The sequence below is a fragment of the Peromyscus californicus genome, unplaced genomic scaffold, assembly GCF_007827085.1.
Source record: "Peromyscus californicus insignis strain IS unplaced genomic scaffold, ASM782708v3 Scaffold_7__1_contigs__length_154581171, whole genome shotgun sequence".
Taxonomy (NCBI): Eukaryota; Metazoa; Chordata; class Mammalia; order Rodentia; family Cricetidae; genus Peromyscus; species Peromyscus californicus.
The window spans coordinates 15,082,780-15,099,522 of NW_026294595.1; the positions used below are offsets into that span (position 1 = coordinate 15,082,780).

The 16,743-nt window shown below is 57.3% G+C and overlaps 4 protein-coding genes across 6 annotated transcripts; 3 read left to right on the plus strand and 1 right to left on the minus strand.

Moving 5' to 3' along the window:
* Nucleotides 1-402: 402 nt before the first annotated feature.
* Rnf208 (ring finger protein 208) lies at nucleotides 403-2,263 on the minus strand. Its single transcript, XM_052725157.1, has 2 exons — nucleotides 2,148-2,263; nucleotides 403-1,894 (listed from the first exon to the last, which is right to left on the minus strand). The coding sequence occupies exon 2, from the start codon at nucleotides 1,366-1,368 to the stop codon at nucleotides 571-573; it is 798 nt and encodes a 265-aa protein (XP_052581117.1). The 5' UTR covers nucleotides 1,369-1,894; nucleotides 2,148-2,263; the 3' UTR covers nucleotides 403-570.
* A 1,140-nt stretch (nucleotides 2,264-3,403) lies between these two features.
* Cysrt1 (cysteine rich tail 1) lies at nucleotides 3,404-5,994 on the plus strand. 3 transcript variants are annotated; one of them, XM_052725158.1, is made up of 3 exons: nucleotides 3,404-3,510; nucleotides 4,780-4,963; nucleotides 5,308-5,994. In XM_052725158.1, exon 3 carries the CDS (start codon nucleotides 5,316-5,318, stop codon nucleotides 5,745-5,747), a length of 432 nt encoding a protein of 143 aa, XP_052581118.1. In that variant the 5' UTR covers nucleotides 3,404-3,510; nucleotides 4,780-4,963; nucleotides 5,308-5,315; the 3' UTR covers nucleotides 5,748-5,994. The 3 variants fall into 3 exon arrangements, with proteins under 3 accessions (XP_052581118.1, XP_052581119.1, XP_052581120.1); XM_052725159.1 differs by having other exon boundaries at nucleotides 3,406-3,510; nucleotides 4,850-4,963; XM_052725160.1 differs by having other exon boundaries at nucleotides 3,406-3,510; nucleotides 4,886-4,963.
* Nucleotides 5,995-8,020: 2,026 nt separating this feature from the next.
* Nucleotides 8,021-8,734, plus strand: Rnf224 (ring finger protein 224). Its single transcript, XM_052722836.1, has one exon. It carries the CDS (start codon nucleotides 8,149-8,151, stop codon nucleotides 8,680-8,682), a length of 534 nt encoding a protein of 177 aa, XP_052578796.1. The 5' UTR covers nucleotides 8,021-8,148; the 3' UTR covers nucleotides 8,683-8,734.
* Nucleotides 8,735-11,230: 2,496 nt separating this feature from the next.
* On the plus strand, nucleotides 11,231-15,066 carry Slc34a3 (solute carrier family 34 member 3). The gene is made up of 12 exons (XM_052725131.1): nucleotides 11,231-11,315; nucleotides 11,575-11,661; nucleotides 12,129-12,257; nucleotides 12,339-12,482; nucleotides 12,562-12,673; nucleotides 12,761-12,956; nucleotides 13,115-13,204; nucleotides 13,333-13,420; nucleotides 13,498-13,665; nucleotides 13,755-13,871; nucleotides 13,947-14,071; nucleotides 14,526-15,066. The coding sequence occupies exons 1-12, from the start codon at nucleotides 11,231-11,233 to the stop codon at nucleotides 14,988-14,990; spliced, it is 1,806 nt and encodes a 601-aa protein (XP_052581091.1). The 3' UTR covers nucleotides 14,991-15,066.
* Nucleotides 15,067-16,743: the final 1,677 nt, after the last annotated feature.

The following is a 16,743-nucleotide window of genomic DNA, read 5'->3' on the forward strand; positions in this document are numbered from 1 at the left end:
GGCCAGAGGAAAGGTACTTCTCCGGGGGGAGAGGGTAAGATCTCACTGTGTAACCCATGCTGACCTCACCATCCTGCCTTAGCTTCCCGAGTGCTGGGATTAGCAGTGAGCATCACCACACACAGCTGAAGGTTCTGTCTGCCTAGCTGGGGCACAGCCCCATGTGCCACAACTAACAGTCTTTTGCACCAATGTGTTCACAGCTAGTCCCAGGCCTCCTGAGCAGTACACTTGGCCCAGCTTGGCCTTCAACAAGCAGAGCCGGCTAGCCTTGAATGGAGCTGGGCTGCCCTCTGGCAGCTCCTAATTAGACCCTGTCTGGGCTACAGCCCTGGGAACCTACCCTGGGCCCAGGCCTGGGCATAGCCCACAGGAGTAAGCTTCAATCAGTGGACAAGTGCAAACTTTGGCAAAGAGTTTTAATGGCAAAGTTGGCTGCAGCGACAATGCCACGCAGGGTAGGGCCAGAAGCCACAGTGGGCGAGAAAGGGTCAGCGGGCAACAGGACAGGGCCAGTTCCCTGAAGAAGCGGCGAGCAAGGTCCGGCAGGCAGTAGTGGGCAGGTGGACACTACATGATGGAACAGGCTGACAGTGGGTTCCGCACATGGCAGGTGCATGCAGCCCCACAGTACTGCCGGAAGGTCTGGTAGCAGCTGCCTTCAGACTCACCCCCCCACTGGCCACCGGATGGGGCAGTCAGGGCTTCAGGTGGCAAACGGCTGAGGATGGACGTGTTGACAGCCAGTGCAGCCAGGCCATAGTCAGTGAAGAGCACAGTCTCACGGTGGCAGGTGGGACATGAGATAAACTTGTACTTGGGGCAAGACTCGTAAAGAATCTGCAGGCACTGCTCACACACAGAGTGCAGGCAAGACAGCACACGGGGCCGCCGCTGAGTGACGTTGTATGTGTGCCCACAGGTGGGGCATTCCAGGGGCTCACCTGCTACTGCGGGCCCAGATGATGAAGGTGCAGAGGCTGTTGGGCCAGGTCGAATCACATATTGATTTACAATGACCTCATCCACTGGTGCCACCCGGGGGAAGCCCAATTCAGAACTGCCCTTGCGGGGCCGCCTTGGCAAGGGTGGAGTGTGGGGTGCTCCTTCCAAGGTAGGCATGTCCCCCCCACATGCCTGGTTGACAATGATCTCTGTGTCTGAGGGCCAAGCACGCTTGGGTGCCAGCGTGGGAGTGGGCCTGGGTGCAGGTGGGAAGCAGGGGGTGGCCGCCGGGAGCTCAGGGAACTTTTCAGGGTGGACAATCTTCATGGCCTCCATTTTGAGGATGACATGGGGGCCTTTCAGGCAGGACATGAGGAGGCCCGGCCATCCACTGCCCACCTCGGGCCCAGGGTCAGCTGGCATCCGGCTCTCTACAGTCAGACCGGACGTTGGCACAGGTGGGGGTGTCGGGTGGGGCCGTGGGGGAAGAGAAGGGGCTGCATCCTGGTCCTGCCAGGCCTGGTGAGGACCCCGGTTACTCCGTGGACTGCAAGGGGCAGCGGGTGACAGGTTGGGGGGCAGGGCCCCCCCCAGTGGCCACAATGGCTTATCTGGTTCAGTCCGAAGAGGAGGAGGAAGAGGAGGGGGAGGGGGGAGCAGGCGGGGGCAAGGGGGTATGGGAGGCTGTCTTGGGCTGTGGGGCTCACCCAGCGGCTCACCCAGGGTCTCTGTCTGCTGAGGCTGGCAAGGGGGCGTGGAGGGGCCTCCTCCTGCAGCAGAGGTCAGCAGTCCCTGGGCCGGGACATCTGGGCAGGCAGGGGCTAGGTGGGCCCCATGGCTCCAGGACAGGGCGCCCAGGGAAGGCAGCTAGCCTGTTCCCTGGCTGCCGGAGGACCTGGGCTGCAGGCTCCGCGGCAACAGCAATGGAGAGGCCTGCACCAGGCCCGAGCTGCGGGTGAGAGACAGCGTGAGGGCAGCACGGGGCCCACCTCACTTGCGCCCTCACCCCCACCCTGCACAAAGGACAGGGTGCCCGACCTCTGACCCTGACCTCATCCGTGGGATCCAAGCCTTCACGGAATTCTGAACCCAACCCCCTCCCCAGCATGCCCTCCGAGGCCAGATTCACGGTCCGGAGGACTGACCCTATGAGAGCAGGAAGGAATGATGCGTCTGACCCCCGCCCCTCCCCCCCAGCTCACCTGCCCCAGCCTGGCGTTCCCTGGCTGCGCCGCCGCAGCAGCAGAGGTTGTCTCAAAGGCAGGCCCGGATGCGGCGCTCGCACCTAGGCTCTCTGGCTCTAGCGGCTCCGCTAGCTCCCGCGGCTCCAGAGGCGACCTCGGGCGATGGCGGGCGAAGGCGGCACCCAGGGGCGCGAGCGCTGGTGCTGGACGCAAGGCTCGGCGCGGCGGCGGCGGCGACAGCGGCGACGACGGCAGCGGCAGGTGCGTGCGGAGCGTGGCGCGTTCTGCGGCGGAGGCGCGGGGACCGCAGTGCGCGCGGCGCCCGCCCGCGCCCGCAGCGCCACCCCCCGTCTGGGGACCCGCGCGGGGTCCACGGGGCGGGGCCAGTCTCCTAGCCGCCCCTCGATCCACTCCTGGCCTGGCGTCTGCTCCCAGGGTCGACCTCCCAGCTAGCTACGGGCGGATCAGGATCCCCGTGTCGCCAACGTTCCCTTCCTTCTTGGCTGACACTCCGAGGGGCCAAACCCTCCGCCGAATTTTCCAAGGGAAACCTTCGCTTTTTACTCCCTCACATATTGAGCCTCACAATGCCCGAGCAGGGGTCCTAGCGTTCCACCAGTGTCTCGTCTACCTTTCGAGCTCAGAACGGGCAGGGTCCTTTCACTCCAAACCTCGACACACCCCCTGTGTGAACGCCCGGAGTTTTCCAACTCACTGACGTATCCACACTGCACCCAGGACTCATCAACTCAAAAAGGGCGATATGACAGTAAAAGGGATAAGGGGTAAAGCGGATACCAGAGGAGTGGACAGAGGGGACTGGGGCGGTCACAAGGAGGCTCAGACGCCGGTGCACTGACCGGAGGTGGAGGGTTGGAAATACCTGGACAGGCTGGCAGTCCACGGGTTGGGTGGAGAGCCCACTGAGCACACTCACCTGCCTAGGGTGGAGTAGCCCTTTCTTGTATCGCATCAGGTCAGCACGTGCTTCTATGTCTCACAGTTCTGTGCTAAACTGACCCCACCCAGCAGAGGCCCCATTCCTCCTCCTACCTGGTCCTCTTCTACCTGGACTACACCTTTGCCTCAGGGGAGCCCTCCATGAGGAAAGGACAAAGGACACGCTGGTGACCGGAGTGTCTACGTGTTTAGAGTGCCATTCTCTACTATCTCATGGCCGCCATGCAGCATGGTGGCATACCTGTGACCAACACGGAGTCCTGTGCCTGACTCTGGACAACCCAGATTTTCTTCAGGCCACAGTCCCTCTCTGTACAATCCAGACGAAGGGAACAGTGTTCCTGGGGAGCCAAAACTGGGCCAGAATTTACAGCTCTATGGAACCAAGGGCGCACATCAGGGCTCCTTCAAGCAAGACCAGGTGAGAGAAGGGGTCAGGTGCGGGGGTGTGGAGGGGAGGCGTCTCGTGGGATCCTGGCATCATGCTGGGGTAACTCAGGTAGCTGTGGCCAGAAAAAGGAATGGGCCCACCCTTTCCGGGAGGGCTCTGCTCACTTACCCACCCACTCCGCCCGCGCGCAAGGCCACCTACGGCCCCACCCTTTGCCCAAGGTCCCGCCCCGTGAAATGAAGCCACGCCCTCGTGGTAGAATAAGCTTCCCGCCGCACCTCCCCCGTCCCAGCCGCCTTTCTGAGCTGAGCGGAGCAAGCCAAGGCTCCATCCAAACCGGGTCTTTTGGGAAACCCTGGAGCGCGAAGGCTTCTGGGGAATTAAGTTTCCACTGGGCACCTCGGCCGGATTTACGCATGCTCGCGGCTAGGGGCGGAGTCTACAGGGGCAGTGGGCAAGGTTAAGGGTTCTTAACGTAGAGAGCTCCGTTTTCCACCTCTTAAGCATGTTTCCCCCCAGACCCATTTCCTTCTACTTGCTAAGTTGCTCAACCTGCCTGACTGGTTCTAAGCAGGCTCCTCAGTCACCCTGGCTTGCAGTCCCTGCCCTACTTGGTCTCTCCTTTTCTGGTGTTTTCCGGAATGGGGTCCAAGCCGTCCCACTGTAGTGTAGACCCAGAGGAGGCCACTGGTTGGCCCATAAACTTGCAACTATTGTCCCGTCCCCCCCCCCCCCGTCCCCCGAGCCCCACAGTCATTCTTCATGTCCCCTATGGGTGAGGAGGTGAAGCTACTGAAGCAGAGGGGTGCCAGGGCCAAGAATGGGTGCGGGGTACAGAAAACTTTGAGGAGCTTCACCCCAACTCACCAACACAGGGAAACTGCAGTTTTAGAAACAAGCTGAAAATGTCACTTGTGTCTGATGTCCATGTAATTGTACGATAAGTAAAGTGTATCTACAAAGTTGTGTCAAGCTTTTTTTTTAATTAGGAAAGTGGACAATCCTGTAAGTAGTCTCAAGCATCCCAGTATCTGCTGGGTATGGGCAATAGGTGGCAAGGGGGAACTCTGAACAGTAGCTGTAGAGGTGTGAGCAATGGCTGGGTAACCCCAGCCCCTCTGAAGGCCCCAGAATCTGAAGGCCTGCCTCCACTTCCTTTCTGGGGCCATGACCCAAGGAGGTAAAGCATGCTCAGATGAATCGTGATTGAGTCACCCCAGATTGGCAAATGCCCCTTAGAGCCCAAACCTTGGCCTCCACCCATCTGGGAATGAGGGGTGACTGGCGGCTGTGCTCCAGTTGCTAAGGCCTCTTGGGATCTTGAGAACCCCATCTTTGAGCTCCGCCCCAAGGCCCCACCCCTCTCTAGGAGGGAAAAGGCACCTGCTGGTAGCTCTACTCACAGGCACTGGGACCTGGAGCTGGAGGACAGGAAGTCACGCTGCTGCTGCTGCTGCTGCTACTGCTGCTGCTGCTGCTGCAGGTGAGTCCTTGCCCCAGTGACTGACCTGACTGAGAGGTGACTTCCCGACAGCCCCTACTCTCCCTTGGACCAACTCACCTGTGTCTCCTAGCCATTTATCCCCATTCCCAGCTGCATCCAGGAGCATCTCTTGGATACTTGGTGGAGGGTGGCAACTGGGTACTTGGGTCTACCTCCAAGACACAGAGACCTTGCATATATTCTGATGTCTCCACATCTGCACGCAGTGATGTGGCTCTTTACAAGGCAGACTCCTCCTAAATGGGTGTCTTCTTGGGCTATAGGCTCTCAAGCAGCTTTTCTCTTCCCTGAGTCCATATAAGTGTCTCTGCTCACCCCTGCAGCTTGGGCCATGGACCCCCATGAGATGGTTGTGAAGAATCCATACGCTCACATCAGCATCCCTCGGGCTCACCTGCGGTCTGACCTGGGGCAGCAGTTAGAGGAGGGTCCCTCTTCATCTTCCTCCTCTGAGAGTCAGCCTCTGCCTTCAGGAACCTGTGCCCCAGAGCCAGCAGGCCTCTTGCAGACTACTGAAGCCCCAGGGCCCAAGGGTATCAAGGGCACCAAAGGCACTGCTCCTGAGCAGAACCAACAGACCTGGCAGTCACCCTGCAATCCCTACAACAGTGGGCAGCGTCCATCAGGACTGACTTATGCTGGCCTGCCGCCTGTGGGGCGTGGCGATGACATTGCCCACCACTGCTGCTGCTTCCCTTGCTGCTCCTGCTGCCACTGTCCACGATTCTGCCGCTGTCACAGCTGTTGCTGTGTTGTCTCCTAGCCTGACTATCCAACCTCCGGGGCTGTGGGGCCCAGGCCTCTGCTCAATGCCAAAGTGGTGCTGGACATCAGGAGCGGCCATGGGCGTGGGCATCAGCCACTTCTTGCCCTGGACAGGGGAGCCTGTCCACCAGGAAGGCTCAGTGGGTGCCCTCTGGAATATGGTCCCAGCCACTAGCCATGTTGGCAGCAATAGGGACACTCTTCACTTCCTACGAGACTTTGGCAATAAAGCAGGGTGAGCAGTGTGCCGATGACTCCTTTTTTACCAGGGTTCCATTTGGGAGAGGGTCCTAGTCTGGGTAACTATTTTTGTCCTCAACATACACAAATACAACCTCCCTAGTAGGCTCCCAGACTCTGTGGGACGGACCTTCCAGAGACTGGAAAGCCACTGCCTCATGACCACCATAGTTTAGGGGCCTTGCAGGTCTCAGCCCACCCAGGGGCTTGTAGGTGGTAATATGTCTCCTGCCCTGGGCCAGTTCTCTGGTCTCCCTAAGGCTAAAGCTGAGATCGTAAACAAGGTTAACCCTGAGTCACAAGGCAGGAGGGTGCCATACTTGCCACTGTGGGGGGCCCCAAGAAAATACTCTGAGGGAGGATCAGACTGGAGGGCTGTTGGCGGGTGGGGCTGATGTTAGCAGGTTTCAGGGAGTGGGAACTCAGGATCCAGGGCCCAGAACCCAGCCCTGCCCAACGTGAGTCACCTCCAAGCCTCAGCCAGAGCATGTTTCTGGTTTCCCACAAAAGATAATTCCTACAATCCAGAGCTCTGCTGTTTAACCTATTTCGAGTGATGTGTACCAGGCCTTGAAGGGCTGAGGGGAGTGTTCCCTTCTTGTCTGTCCAAGCAGTGTAAGATGCCTGCTGGGGGCCATGCATGAGATGCCAGCGTAGGGAGTGTGCAAGGAGGTCAGCTCTGGGCAGCCAGGTGTTTCCGGGGCAGGGCAGAGCCACGGCACCACGTGAAGAGGGAGGAAGAGCTAGCCTCACAAGACAAACGAGTCCTCCTGAAGTTGGCCCTCCCCTGATACAGAGACGGGTCATATAAGCGGGCAGGCTAGATGTGTAGTGTGTAGAAGTCTCCAGGTATGGGCAGATAGGTCATTGCCCTGACTCTCATCTCCAAGCTCCTTGTCCCCTGTTTCAGTGAGGGCCAGCACAGGAACCCGTTGGACCAGTCTTAAAGGCACACTGCCAAGCAGGTGGGTAAAAGTGAGTAAGGAGGCTTGCTCCTTGGCTTTCTCCTAGCAACCCTGTGTGCAGTCCTAGGGGTCCTATCAGTCTATCCCAACACAACTGAGTCTCCCTAGCTCTGTGCTCTCTCCAGGCCTCATCACAGGGAAACTGATCCCACCTCCCTGAACTGTCTCCCTGGATTATTGCAGACTGAGGGTCAGATAGGCAGTCAATTGGGAGGTGCTTAGGATGGGCGGGGGGGGGGGAGTGCGGGGGGGGGGGAGCTTCTGGCATGATGGTTGTGTGAGAGAGATTGGCACACATTTTGTTCGAGTGCCACCTCAGGGCCGAGGGGTGGGCTACTGCCTGTGACATTACAGGATCGACCTAGTCTAGATAGGGAGGAAGGTGATCCTGAGAAGTACCACAAATGAACAAGACTATGCACCCTACCATGGAGCTGGTAAGGGGTGGGGGCAGGTTCCCTGGGAGGTGGTGTGAGCAGAGCCTGAAGAGTGGGCATCCCTCAGGCCAAAGCAGGAAAACATGACAATCAGATGAGAGGGGTGAGGGCTTGATGGTATGAGAGAACAGGGAAGGCATAAACGCTGAGGACTTCTAGGGTGGAGAAAGACAAAGCCGGGTCTCCAGGAGTTACGGGGGGGGGGGGGGGGGTGGGGGGGGTGGGGGGGGGGGGGGGGGGGGGGGGGGGGGGGGGGGAGTGGTCTGAGCAGCATCCGTTCTGCAGGGGGCTGGCTCACCTTATCTCCGGCCCAGTGGGTGGTGCATTAGATCCTGTTGCAGACGCTTTGTAGCTGAAAGGGGAGCCTACTCTCACTTGATGCAGTCACCACCTGCCTCCTGCCGTCTTGCCTGTGTGGTCAGTAATGCGAGCCCAAGGAGGGAGCCATGAGGTGTCCCGGGTCCCCACCCCCTTCTCCAGAAATCCTCTAGCTGGGAATATCTTTCTGGTGGAGTGGATGCAGGTAAGAGAAGCCTGGGGTTCAGGAAGGCTAGGGGTGGGGGACAAGCAGGAGGGGCCGTGGATGGGTCTCAACAGGGGGGTAGGGTGCTGTTTCAGCCAATGGCCACGGAAACAAGAGATAGACTTGGTATGCCCAAGGCCACCATCTTCCTCCAGGTGTGCAGACACTTATTGTCTGTCCCATAGCCCTGTCTTCTGTCTTCTGGGGGACAGCATGGACCAAAACATCACATAGATGGGCAGAGGTGGACTGTGGTTTGTGCTGTTGCCCTGTTGGTTCCTTCATACTTTCCCTAGGATGCTGCAGCCTGAAGGCCCCCAAGCCTTGGAGGAAGGGGCAGCCCTGACCGCCCCACGGAATGACTGTGTCATCTGCTACTCTGCCTATGACCTGTCAGTACACTTGCCTCGCCGCCTCTACTGTGGCCACACCTTCTGCCAAGCATGCATGCGGCGGCTGGACACCCCAGCCCATGAACAACACTGGATCCCCTGCCCACAGTGCCGTCAAAGTACCCCTATGCCCCGAGGAGGGGTGACCATGTTGGACCTGGACCTAGCTGCCTTTTTGGCAGTCAAAGCTGAACGGGAACCATCAAGAATAGAACCCAGGTCCTCTGTCCCCCTCAAAGTCAGCGCTACCATCACTCAGCAGCCAGCCGAACTCTACCCCACCTTGCGCCCCCAACCCCACTTTCCTCAGCCTGGATGCTGTTGCTGTGGCTGGGGAAGACTGTGCTGGTATCCCCCTGGGAACGCTGAGGTCTAAATTCTGGCTCTCTCCACCTCCACAAAGGAAATTGTGCTAGCAGCTTGCCTGCCTTGGAGCCACTGATCATACACAGTGCATACAGAACAGTTTGCTAGCAGGGCATCCTTCTTAAGAGTCCTGCGTGACCCAACATAGTGGTATCACCCTGACCAGGGACAGTGGCCTAAGATCAGAGTCAGTGGCCATCGTGCCACAGTAGGCTGGTGACCTCCCATTATACTTGTCTAGATTCCCATACCCCAAACTGGCCTGACTTTGTTTGGCCAGCCAACATTCTGCTGTCTACGTCACCTGTAAACCCAGGACTTAGCATAGAGAATGGTTCCTGAGAGTCTTTGGGGATGAGTGCAGGGGCCTGGGCAGGGTCAGGCTATGGTTGCACATGAGTGGCTGGCCTCAGAGCAGGTCTTCCTCTCTGTAAGCATCCAGAGGGATGAGCCAGGAGGGAGGGCAGGTTACCTCCTGGAGTCTTATGTATTTCATCTATTCCACAGTGGTCACTGAGCTCCTACCATGAGCCAGACACTGTTCCGAGAGGGTCCGCTGCAACATAAAGCTACCTCTTCGACAGGCACCCAAGGCATCCAAGAAGGGTGCCGTAGAGAGCCAGCTCTGACAAGGGTCTTGCCTGAGGTCTCACAGCTCATTATCCTAATTCAAGACTCCCAGGCTCCTCCCACCTCTGGTGACCCTAACACAGACCGTCTGTAGATGCCCTAGGTTAAAAATTACTGACAACCCCCAGGCCAAAGCTGTAAACCTCCATCCCTCTAGGAAGGAGCTGTATTCAGGAGCCCCTGAGAGGGGCCTCCTGGGGAGTGGTTGTAGGATGGGGAGGAAAGAGAATTTGCTGAATAGACATTGGGAAGACTCCTTCACTGGGCAAAGTCCCTCAAGCACCCAGGGACAGAGCTGGGCAGTGAGCAGAGCAGGGTGCTGGAACTTGCAGGGCCCCTAGGGAAACAGCTTGCAGGGGAGGGCCTAGTCCCCATCCCAGGGGCTGGAAGGGAGCTGACCCATAAGAGAGCACATTTCACATGCACATGGGCACAGAACAGCCCTCATCTGGGAAATGACACTCGGATAGGATTCAGGCAATGAGCACTGTGGGATGGGGATAGGCTCGGCCCTCCCCCTCCGTCTCTGCAGATAGGCCCACCTGCTGGCCTCCACAGAAAGCCCTTCAGGATCTAGCCCTACCCTTAAACTCAGATTTGAATCTGCTGACCTGAGAGCCTGGGTACCTTCCCGGGGCCACCTGAGGAAATCCGTCTTCCACACCCACCTGGTGCAAAGGGCTTCCCTCTCATCTCTGTCAGGTGCATGGATGAACATGATAAGGTTTGCAGAGTTCAGAGGAACACAGGAAGAGGAGGGCAACGTTCTCCTGGGGTCCCTAGGTTGCCCCAGTCAGAATGAGAGCGTCTTGCCTGGGTGGTGTAGAGTGTCCATTAAATGTATCCGATGCCTACTGGTGGCTTCAGTGTCTAGCTCTATTATGCTCCTGGCCAGATGTTGCCCATCCCTAGAAGAAGTTCCACCCCAAGAGAGTTGAGCTGGGGGCTCAGAACTCCTAGCCCCAGGATGACAAGGGCCTGAATAAGGCCTCGAGGCCAGGCAGGGTCTCCCCTTGGGGGCCCCAGCTCCTGGGTAAACATTAATGGGGCTCCACACACAGCAGGTCATGTGCGTACTGGGCAGATCTTTGACCTGAAGCTATTCCTGCTGTGCCTCCTCCCCGCTGGTGCCCCCTCACCACACGTGCAGGTAGGAGCTCCCAGAACTAGACCAAGCTAAGGGACACTGGACCAGAGCGGAGTGACCACCAGGTTCAGGGTAGGGGTACCACTCTGAACCCCAGGACCTAAGAGCAAGTGAGAAGAGCCTAGTGGCAGGCCAGAGGGAGGGGTCACAAAGGACCCCTGGGCCTGAGCCCAAGCACTGGGGAAGGGGTCAGGGTAGACTAGGATTCAAAGAATTCCAGACCCAGAGGCCCATGGGGTCAGAGCTGCCAGAAGGGACCTGATGTAGGCAGGGGGCTCCCAAGTCCTGCTTCTAAGTTGGGGGTGGGGTGGGGTGGGGCTCTTATCAAGCGAAGACGTCACTTGCTTGGTATCAAATACCAAAGTCTAAGCTGGGACCATCTGCAGTGTCCTCATTGACACTTGATAGGAGAAATCCCAGGGTTCTCTAGCTACCGGTGACTTCCAGCCAGCACCCCAGAACCCTGTACCCTCAGTCAGCTGTCATACCTTCTTCTAGCCAAGAGCAGTAAGGGAGCGGAAATCCAGTGGCCCCCTGTCTTCTGCCCCCGAAACTAGACTGGGCTCTCCTGACAGCCACCTGAGGTCACTGCAGCCATCTGTCCGTGGTCAGAGCCACCAAGACCTGCAAGGTGTGGGGCTACGGCTGAAGTTCCAGGTCAGGGGCCTGACTTTAGATTGCTTGGTGGGGTAGAGGCAGAGTAGGAAGAGCGGCCAACCCTTACCTGCCTTGCCCTCAGCAGATCTAGGATTGGGCCTGGGTCTCTCTCTGCTTGAAATCCATGCCGAATTCCCTCACTGGTGGCCAGTTCCCCAACCCTACCCTGGATGCGATTGACCTGGTGGACCGGAATCTGAGAGATGCAGGTATCAGGCACCCTAGGGCTCCTACTTCTGGACAGCTACGCTAGGCAAAATGAGGTTTCTCTCTCTAGCTGCGCTCTTGAAGAGTTCTGGGGTCTCCTCACACCTCTGGCCTGAGCCAGACTCCCCATAGCCCTTTCCCTTCCCTGCTTCTGTGCCTCACCCATAACCCCTTGGGCCCCAGCCTCTTCCACCTCTGGCTTCCTCTTGTTCTTCTCCTTGGGAGTTCGACAAACAGCCCTCCTTGACTTGACCCCTGCAGGGACCTCCCGGTCTATCCCAGGCTCGGAGGAGGGAGGCACAGACCCCTGGGCCTTCCCTCAGCTGAAGAACACTGGCCAACTGAAAGGTAGGTCTGGGTGCGATGAGACAGCGTGCAGGCAAGGCCCCTGACTTCCCATTTCCTAGCAGAGTATAAGCTGGGACTTAGTAGAACACATGGCAAAGAAATTCACATTAATCTGCTTGAGACAGAGTGAAAACTCCCTTTCCAGCCTCTTGTCTTCCTTTTACTCCATGCTGATGGCTCCAATTCTGGGACTCCCCCTCCAAGGTCATGGGTTTAGCCATATGGCTAAGGATCAAGGGAGGGCCAACGAGGGGGTACAGACTCTGCTCCACATGGATTCCTGCCCAATGGGACAGAAGGGAGATCCTGTGCTATTCCTGAGAGGTGACAGGAAACACAGTCCCTGTTCTCAGGGAACAAAGTGTGTGTGTGTGTGTGTGTGTGTGTGTGTGTGTGTGTGTGTGTGTGTGTTGCTACTGCTGGGCAGTAGCCAGCTGGTCAAATATAGTCCTATCTGGTGTCCCTAGAGGTCAGCATGGCCAGCAGGCTTCGCCAAGTGATCATCAACTTCCTTAAGGCATGTGGACTCCTGGGAAGCCTCTACTTCTTCATCTGCTCCCTGGACATCCTCAGCTCTGCCTTCCAGCTGCTAGGCAGTGAGTGACCAGGTGGGAGGCCAGGGTGGGCTTGGGAAGTCAGCTCTCTACAGCCTCGCTGCATCTCTCTGTGGGGAACAGGCAAAATGGCTGGAGACATTTTCAAGGACAATGTGGTGCTGTCCAACCCTGTGGCTGGCTTGGTCATCGGTGTGCTGGTCACAGTCCTTGTCCAGAGCTCCAGCACATCTTCCTCTATCGTGGTCAGCATGGTGGCCTCTAAGTGTGAGTTTGCCTCTCCTTCCCAGGGCAGAGGTGGGTGGGCTGGTGAACAGGCAGGGCTGCTGAAATGGTACCCCTACAGTGCTGACTGTCCAGGTATCCGTGCCTATCATCATGGGCGTCAACGTGGGCACTTCCATCACCAGCACCCTGGTCTCAATGGCGCAGTCAGGGGACCGGGATGAGTTCCAGAGGTGAGTCAGGGCTGAAGGGCCAGGCTGGGTCTACCTTGACCTCAGTAGAGGCTACTCAGACAGACAGCCTGCCCTGTGTGACTGCAGGGCCTTCAGCGGCTCGGCTGTGCATGGCATCTTCAACTGGCTCACAGTGTTGGTATTGCTGCCGCTGGAGAGCGCCACAGCAGCATTAGAGAGGCTGAGTGAACTGGCCCTGGGCGCTGCTAGCCTGCAGCCAGGGGGGCAGGCCCCCGACATCCTCAAGGCACTGACGCAGCCTTTCACACACCTCATCATCCAGGTGAGGACAGATGTGCCATAGGAAGGTACCTGTGCCTGGCTGATGAGGAACAGGAGGCAGAAGCCCTGTCCTGGATGGCGACAGAAGAGGGTTTAGGCTTATAATAAGCTGAAGGATAAGAGTACCAGACACATAATCATGCCCCCTCTGTCTCCCAGCTGGATAGCAGCGTGATTACCGGCAGCGCTACCAGCAACACCACTAACAGCAGCCTCATTAAGCAATGGTGTGGCGTCAAAGGGGAGACGGTGAGGTGCCTCTGACCCCATCCCTCATTTGACCTCTGACCTGCTGAATCATCCTGCTCACTTAATCTTGAGCCTTTTACCCTTGTCTGCCTGCTGTGAGCCTGGCCTGAGTCCTCCCTATCCCTCAGTCCCAGGAGAGCAATGAGGAATGCGGCATCTTCAGTCCCTGCACAGAGGTGAACGGTACAGCATCTCCAGAGGAGAACAGAGTGCCTTGTGAGTACCTCCAGCAGTCCTACCCCCTACCCTGCTTACTGCTCCGACCTCCTCCTCAACTTCCTGCCCTGCCACAGGCCAGCACCTGTTTGTGGGCACAGGGCTCACGGATCTGGCTGTGGGCTTCATCCTGCTGGCGGGCTCTCTGCTGGTGCTCTGTACCTGTCTGGTCCTCATCGTTAAGCTGCTCAACTCTGTGCTGCAGGGCCGCATTGCACAGGCTGTGAGAACTGTCATCAATGCAGGTGGGTGTAGGGCGGCCCTGGACCTGGGATGGAGGAGAAGGCAGGAGGGTAAAAAACGACCCCTTGCCTTCCACCCTACACACCTGCAGATTTCCCCTTCCCCTTTGGCTGGCTCAGTGGCTACTTGGCCATCCTTGTTGGTGCAGGCCTAACCTTCTTGCTTCAGAGCAGTAGTGTATTCACAGCAGCCATTGTGCCTCTCATGGGTAAGCCAAAGTGGGCAGTGGGCTTGGGATTGGGGGAGCTGGGCTGGATCCCTTGGTGACCCTTCATTCCTCCAGGGGTTGGGGTGATCAACCTGGAACGGGCCTATCCCCTATTCCTGGGCTCCAACATTGGCACCACCACCACAGCCCTGCTGGCTGCCCTGGCCAGCCCTCCGGACACGTTGCTCATTGCAGTCCAGGTACTGCCCTCAACTATTCCCCTGTTCCCAGCACAGCCAAGGATGGGTGCAGCCCCAGCTCTCCTCAGGCTCCTCAGACTCCAACCACAGGCCTGCAGCCTTAGATCCAGGGGGATATTGCAGGCATCTCACAGCCCTAGCCTCAGTTCTTCCTTTCCAGGATTCCTTTTCTTTGTTTTTTGTTTTTTCAAGACAGGTGGGGTTTTTTTTGGTTGTTGTTTGGTGTGTGTGTGTGTGTGTGTGTGTGTGTGTGTAGCTCTGGCTGTCCTGGAGCTATCTCTGTAACTCAGGCTGGCCTCAAACTCAGAGATCTATCTACCTCTGCCTCCTGAGTGCTGGGATTAAAGGCGTGCGCCACCACCGCCTGTCAAATGGCATGATTTCTAAAGAGCCCAGGTGGCCCATGTCATCTGGTCCAGTCTCCTCACCCCTTCTTGCCCTTCCTGCCTACCAGGTTGCTCTCATCCACTTCTTCTTCAACCTGGCTGGCATACTGCTATGGTACCTGGTGCCTGTCCTGAGACTACCCATTCCACTGGCCAAGCGCTTTGGGGACCTGACTGCCCAGTACCGCTGGGTAGCCATTGTCTACCTGCTATTCACCTTCCTGCTGCTGCCCCTGGCAGCCTTTGGACTTTCCCTGGCAGGGGGCTCAGTGTTGGCTGCAGTGGGCGGTCCTTTGGTGGGGCTGGTGCTCCTTATCATCCTGGTTAATGTCCTGCAAAGACACCGGCCATCTTGGCTTCCTCACTGTCTTCGATCCTGGGCCTGGCTGCCTATCTGGCTCCATTCTCTGGAGCCCTGGGACCGCCTGGTGACTGGTTGCTGTCCCTGCAGAGCTTGCAGCAACTCCAATATGACCAGCAAAGTGGCTAACTGCTATGAGAACCCCGAGGTCATAGCTTCCCAGCAGTTGTGAAAAGTGGGTGCTATAGCCCATATACCTAGCTCCACCAGCTTCGGGGCACCGTAGGCTGAAAAGACTGCCTGCCAGTCTTCCCTGGGGTGGAGGGGAGGGGCTCCACATGGACTTCCTAGACTCCTGCATGCCCTTCTTTGCAAATAAAGGATACTATTATCAAGGAGTGTTGACCTTCTCTCCCGGATAAGGCCGCCTTAGGAGGCACCTATCCTAACACTGAGTGGAGGTGGACAAGCAGCGCCATGTTGCCCCTAGCGGAGACTCGGTAGTAGGGTTCCACCTAGGCCGCTGCTGGTTTATTTCTGTGGTGGTTGGTGACAGCCGGTTCCTTCGGGCCGGGGACTGTCTGGGAAGGCTGGGTAGGGCAGAGAGCCCAAGTTCCAGTTGAGAGGAAGACCTGAGATCCGCCAGGTGATGCGTGTGAGAGACCTGCAGGAGAGTATGTGACTGTTACCGAGTTGTTCAAGAGGCTAGGTTTGCATCCTGCCGGCAAGCTCGGTCAGGCGTGGTCTCCCTAGCCGCCAGAGGGCACCCTTCCTCCTGCCGGGCTCCTAAACAGCACCCTACCTCCGCTACCTTGGTGCCCAAACTTGTCCAGGAAGCCTGCTAGGACTTGCCCATCTAGGTGAAAGGCTATAAGGGCTAGACACCATTTTCTCCGCCTGAGTGCCTAAAGAAAGACTCGGGGAAAGGATGGGGCCCTGGTGAGGGGTCCTGCCCTCCTCCGTGCCTCCCGCCGGCGGTCGGGTTTTCAAACAGGAAGGCTTGTCCTACAGCCAAAAGGTAATTGGACACCAGAGAAGAGGCAGAGGCCTCTCACCGCTTCCTACAGCTTAAGGCTGCTCACAACCGTATCCCTACCCCTCCCACACCACCAAAAGGCCACCCAAAACTCAGGCACATTATATCAATCAGACCCACAGAAGAGCTGACAGAAGCCCTGGACTGGACAGGGCTACCTTTTGATCTGTCCATTATACCTTTTTTTTTTTTTTTTTTTTTTTTTGGTTTTTTGAGACGGGGTTTCTCTGTGTAGCTTTGCGCCTTTCCTGGAACTCACGCTGTAGACCAGACTGGCCTCGAACTTACAAACATCTGCCTGCCAAGCCGGGCGGTGGTGGCGCACGCCTTTAATCCCAGCACTCGGGAGGCAGAGCCAGGCGGATCTCTGTGAGTTCGAGGCCAACCTGGGCTACCAAGTGAGTTCCAGGAAAGGCGCAAAGCTACACAGAGAAACCCTGTCTCGAAAAACCAAAAAAAAAAAAAAAAAAAAACATCTGCCTGCCTCTGCCTCCCAAGTGCTGGGATTAAAGGTGTGCGCCACCACCGCCCGGCCCATTACAGCTTTTAAGCGTGTCCAGCCTTTGACATTGAGACACGATATTGTCATCTACAAAGCTCATGATTCAGAACTGTGAGAGAATTTCAAAAAAACCCTTGACGTTTTACATAAGCCCGACAGTTTGAGGTGTTTCATTTATAACTACCCTTGCCCACATGTGGCCCACAGGGCATGTCTGTGTGAATTTTCTTGGCTCCAAAACTTTCCCTGCACCTCTCCCCTCCTCCAGGTTTGTCTAGCCAGACACTGTGGTCAACAGGTGTGGCCTTTAGGGAGATGGAGCCTGGAGAGCCCCTAGGGTCCTATCCCTGGTTTTTTCTTTCTTTTTCTTTTCTTTTTTTAAAAAAACCATTTATTTAGATTTAGATTTATGCATTTTGTGTGTGTGAGTGTTTTTGTTGTTGTTTT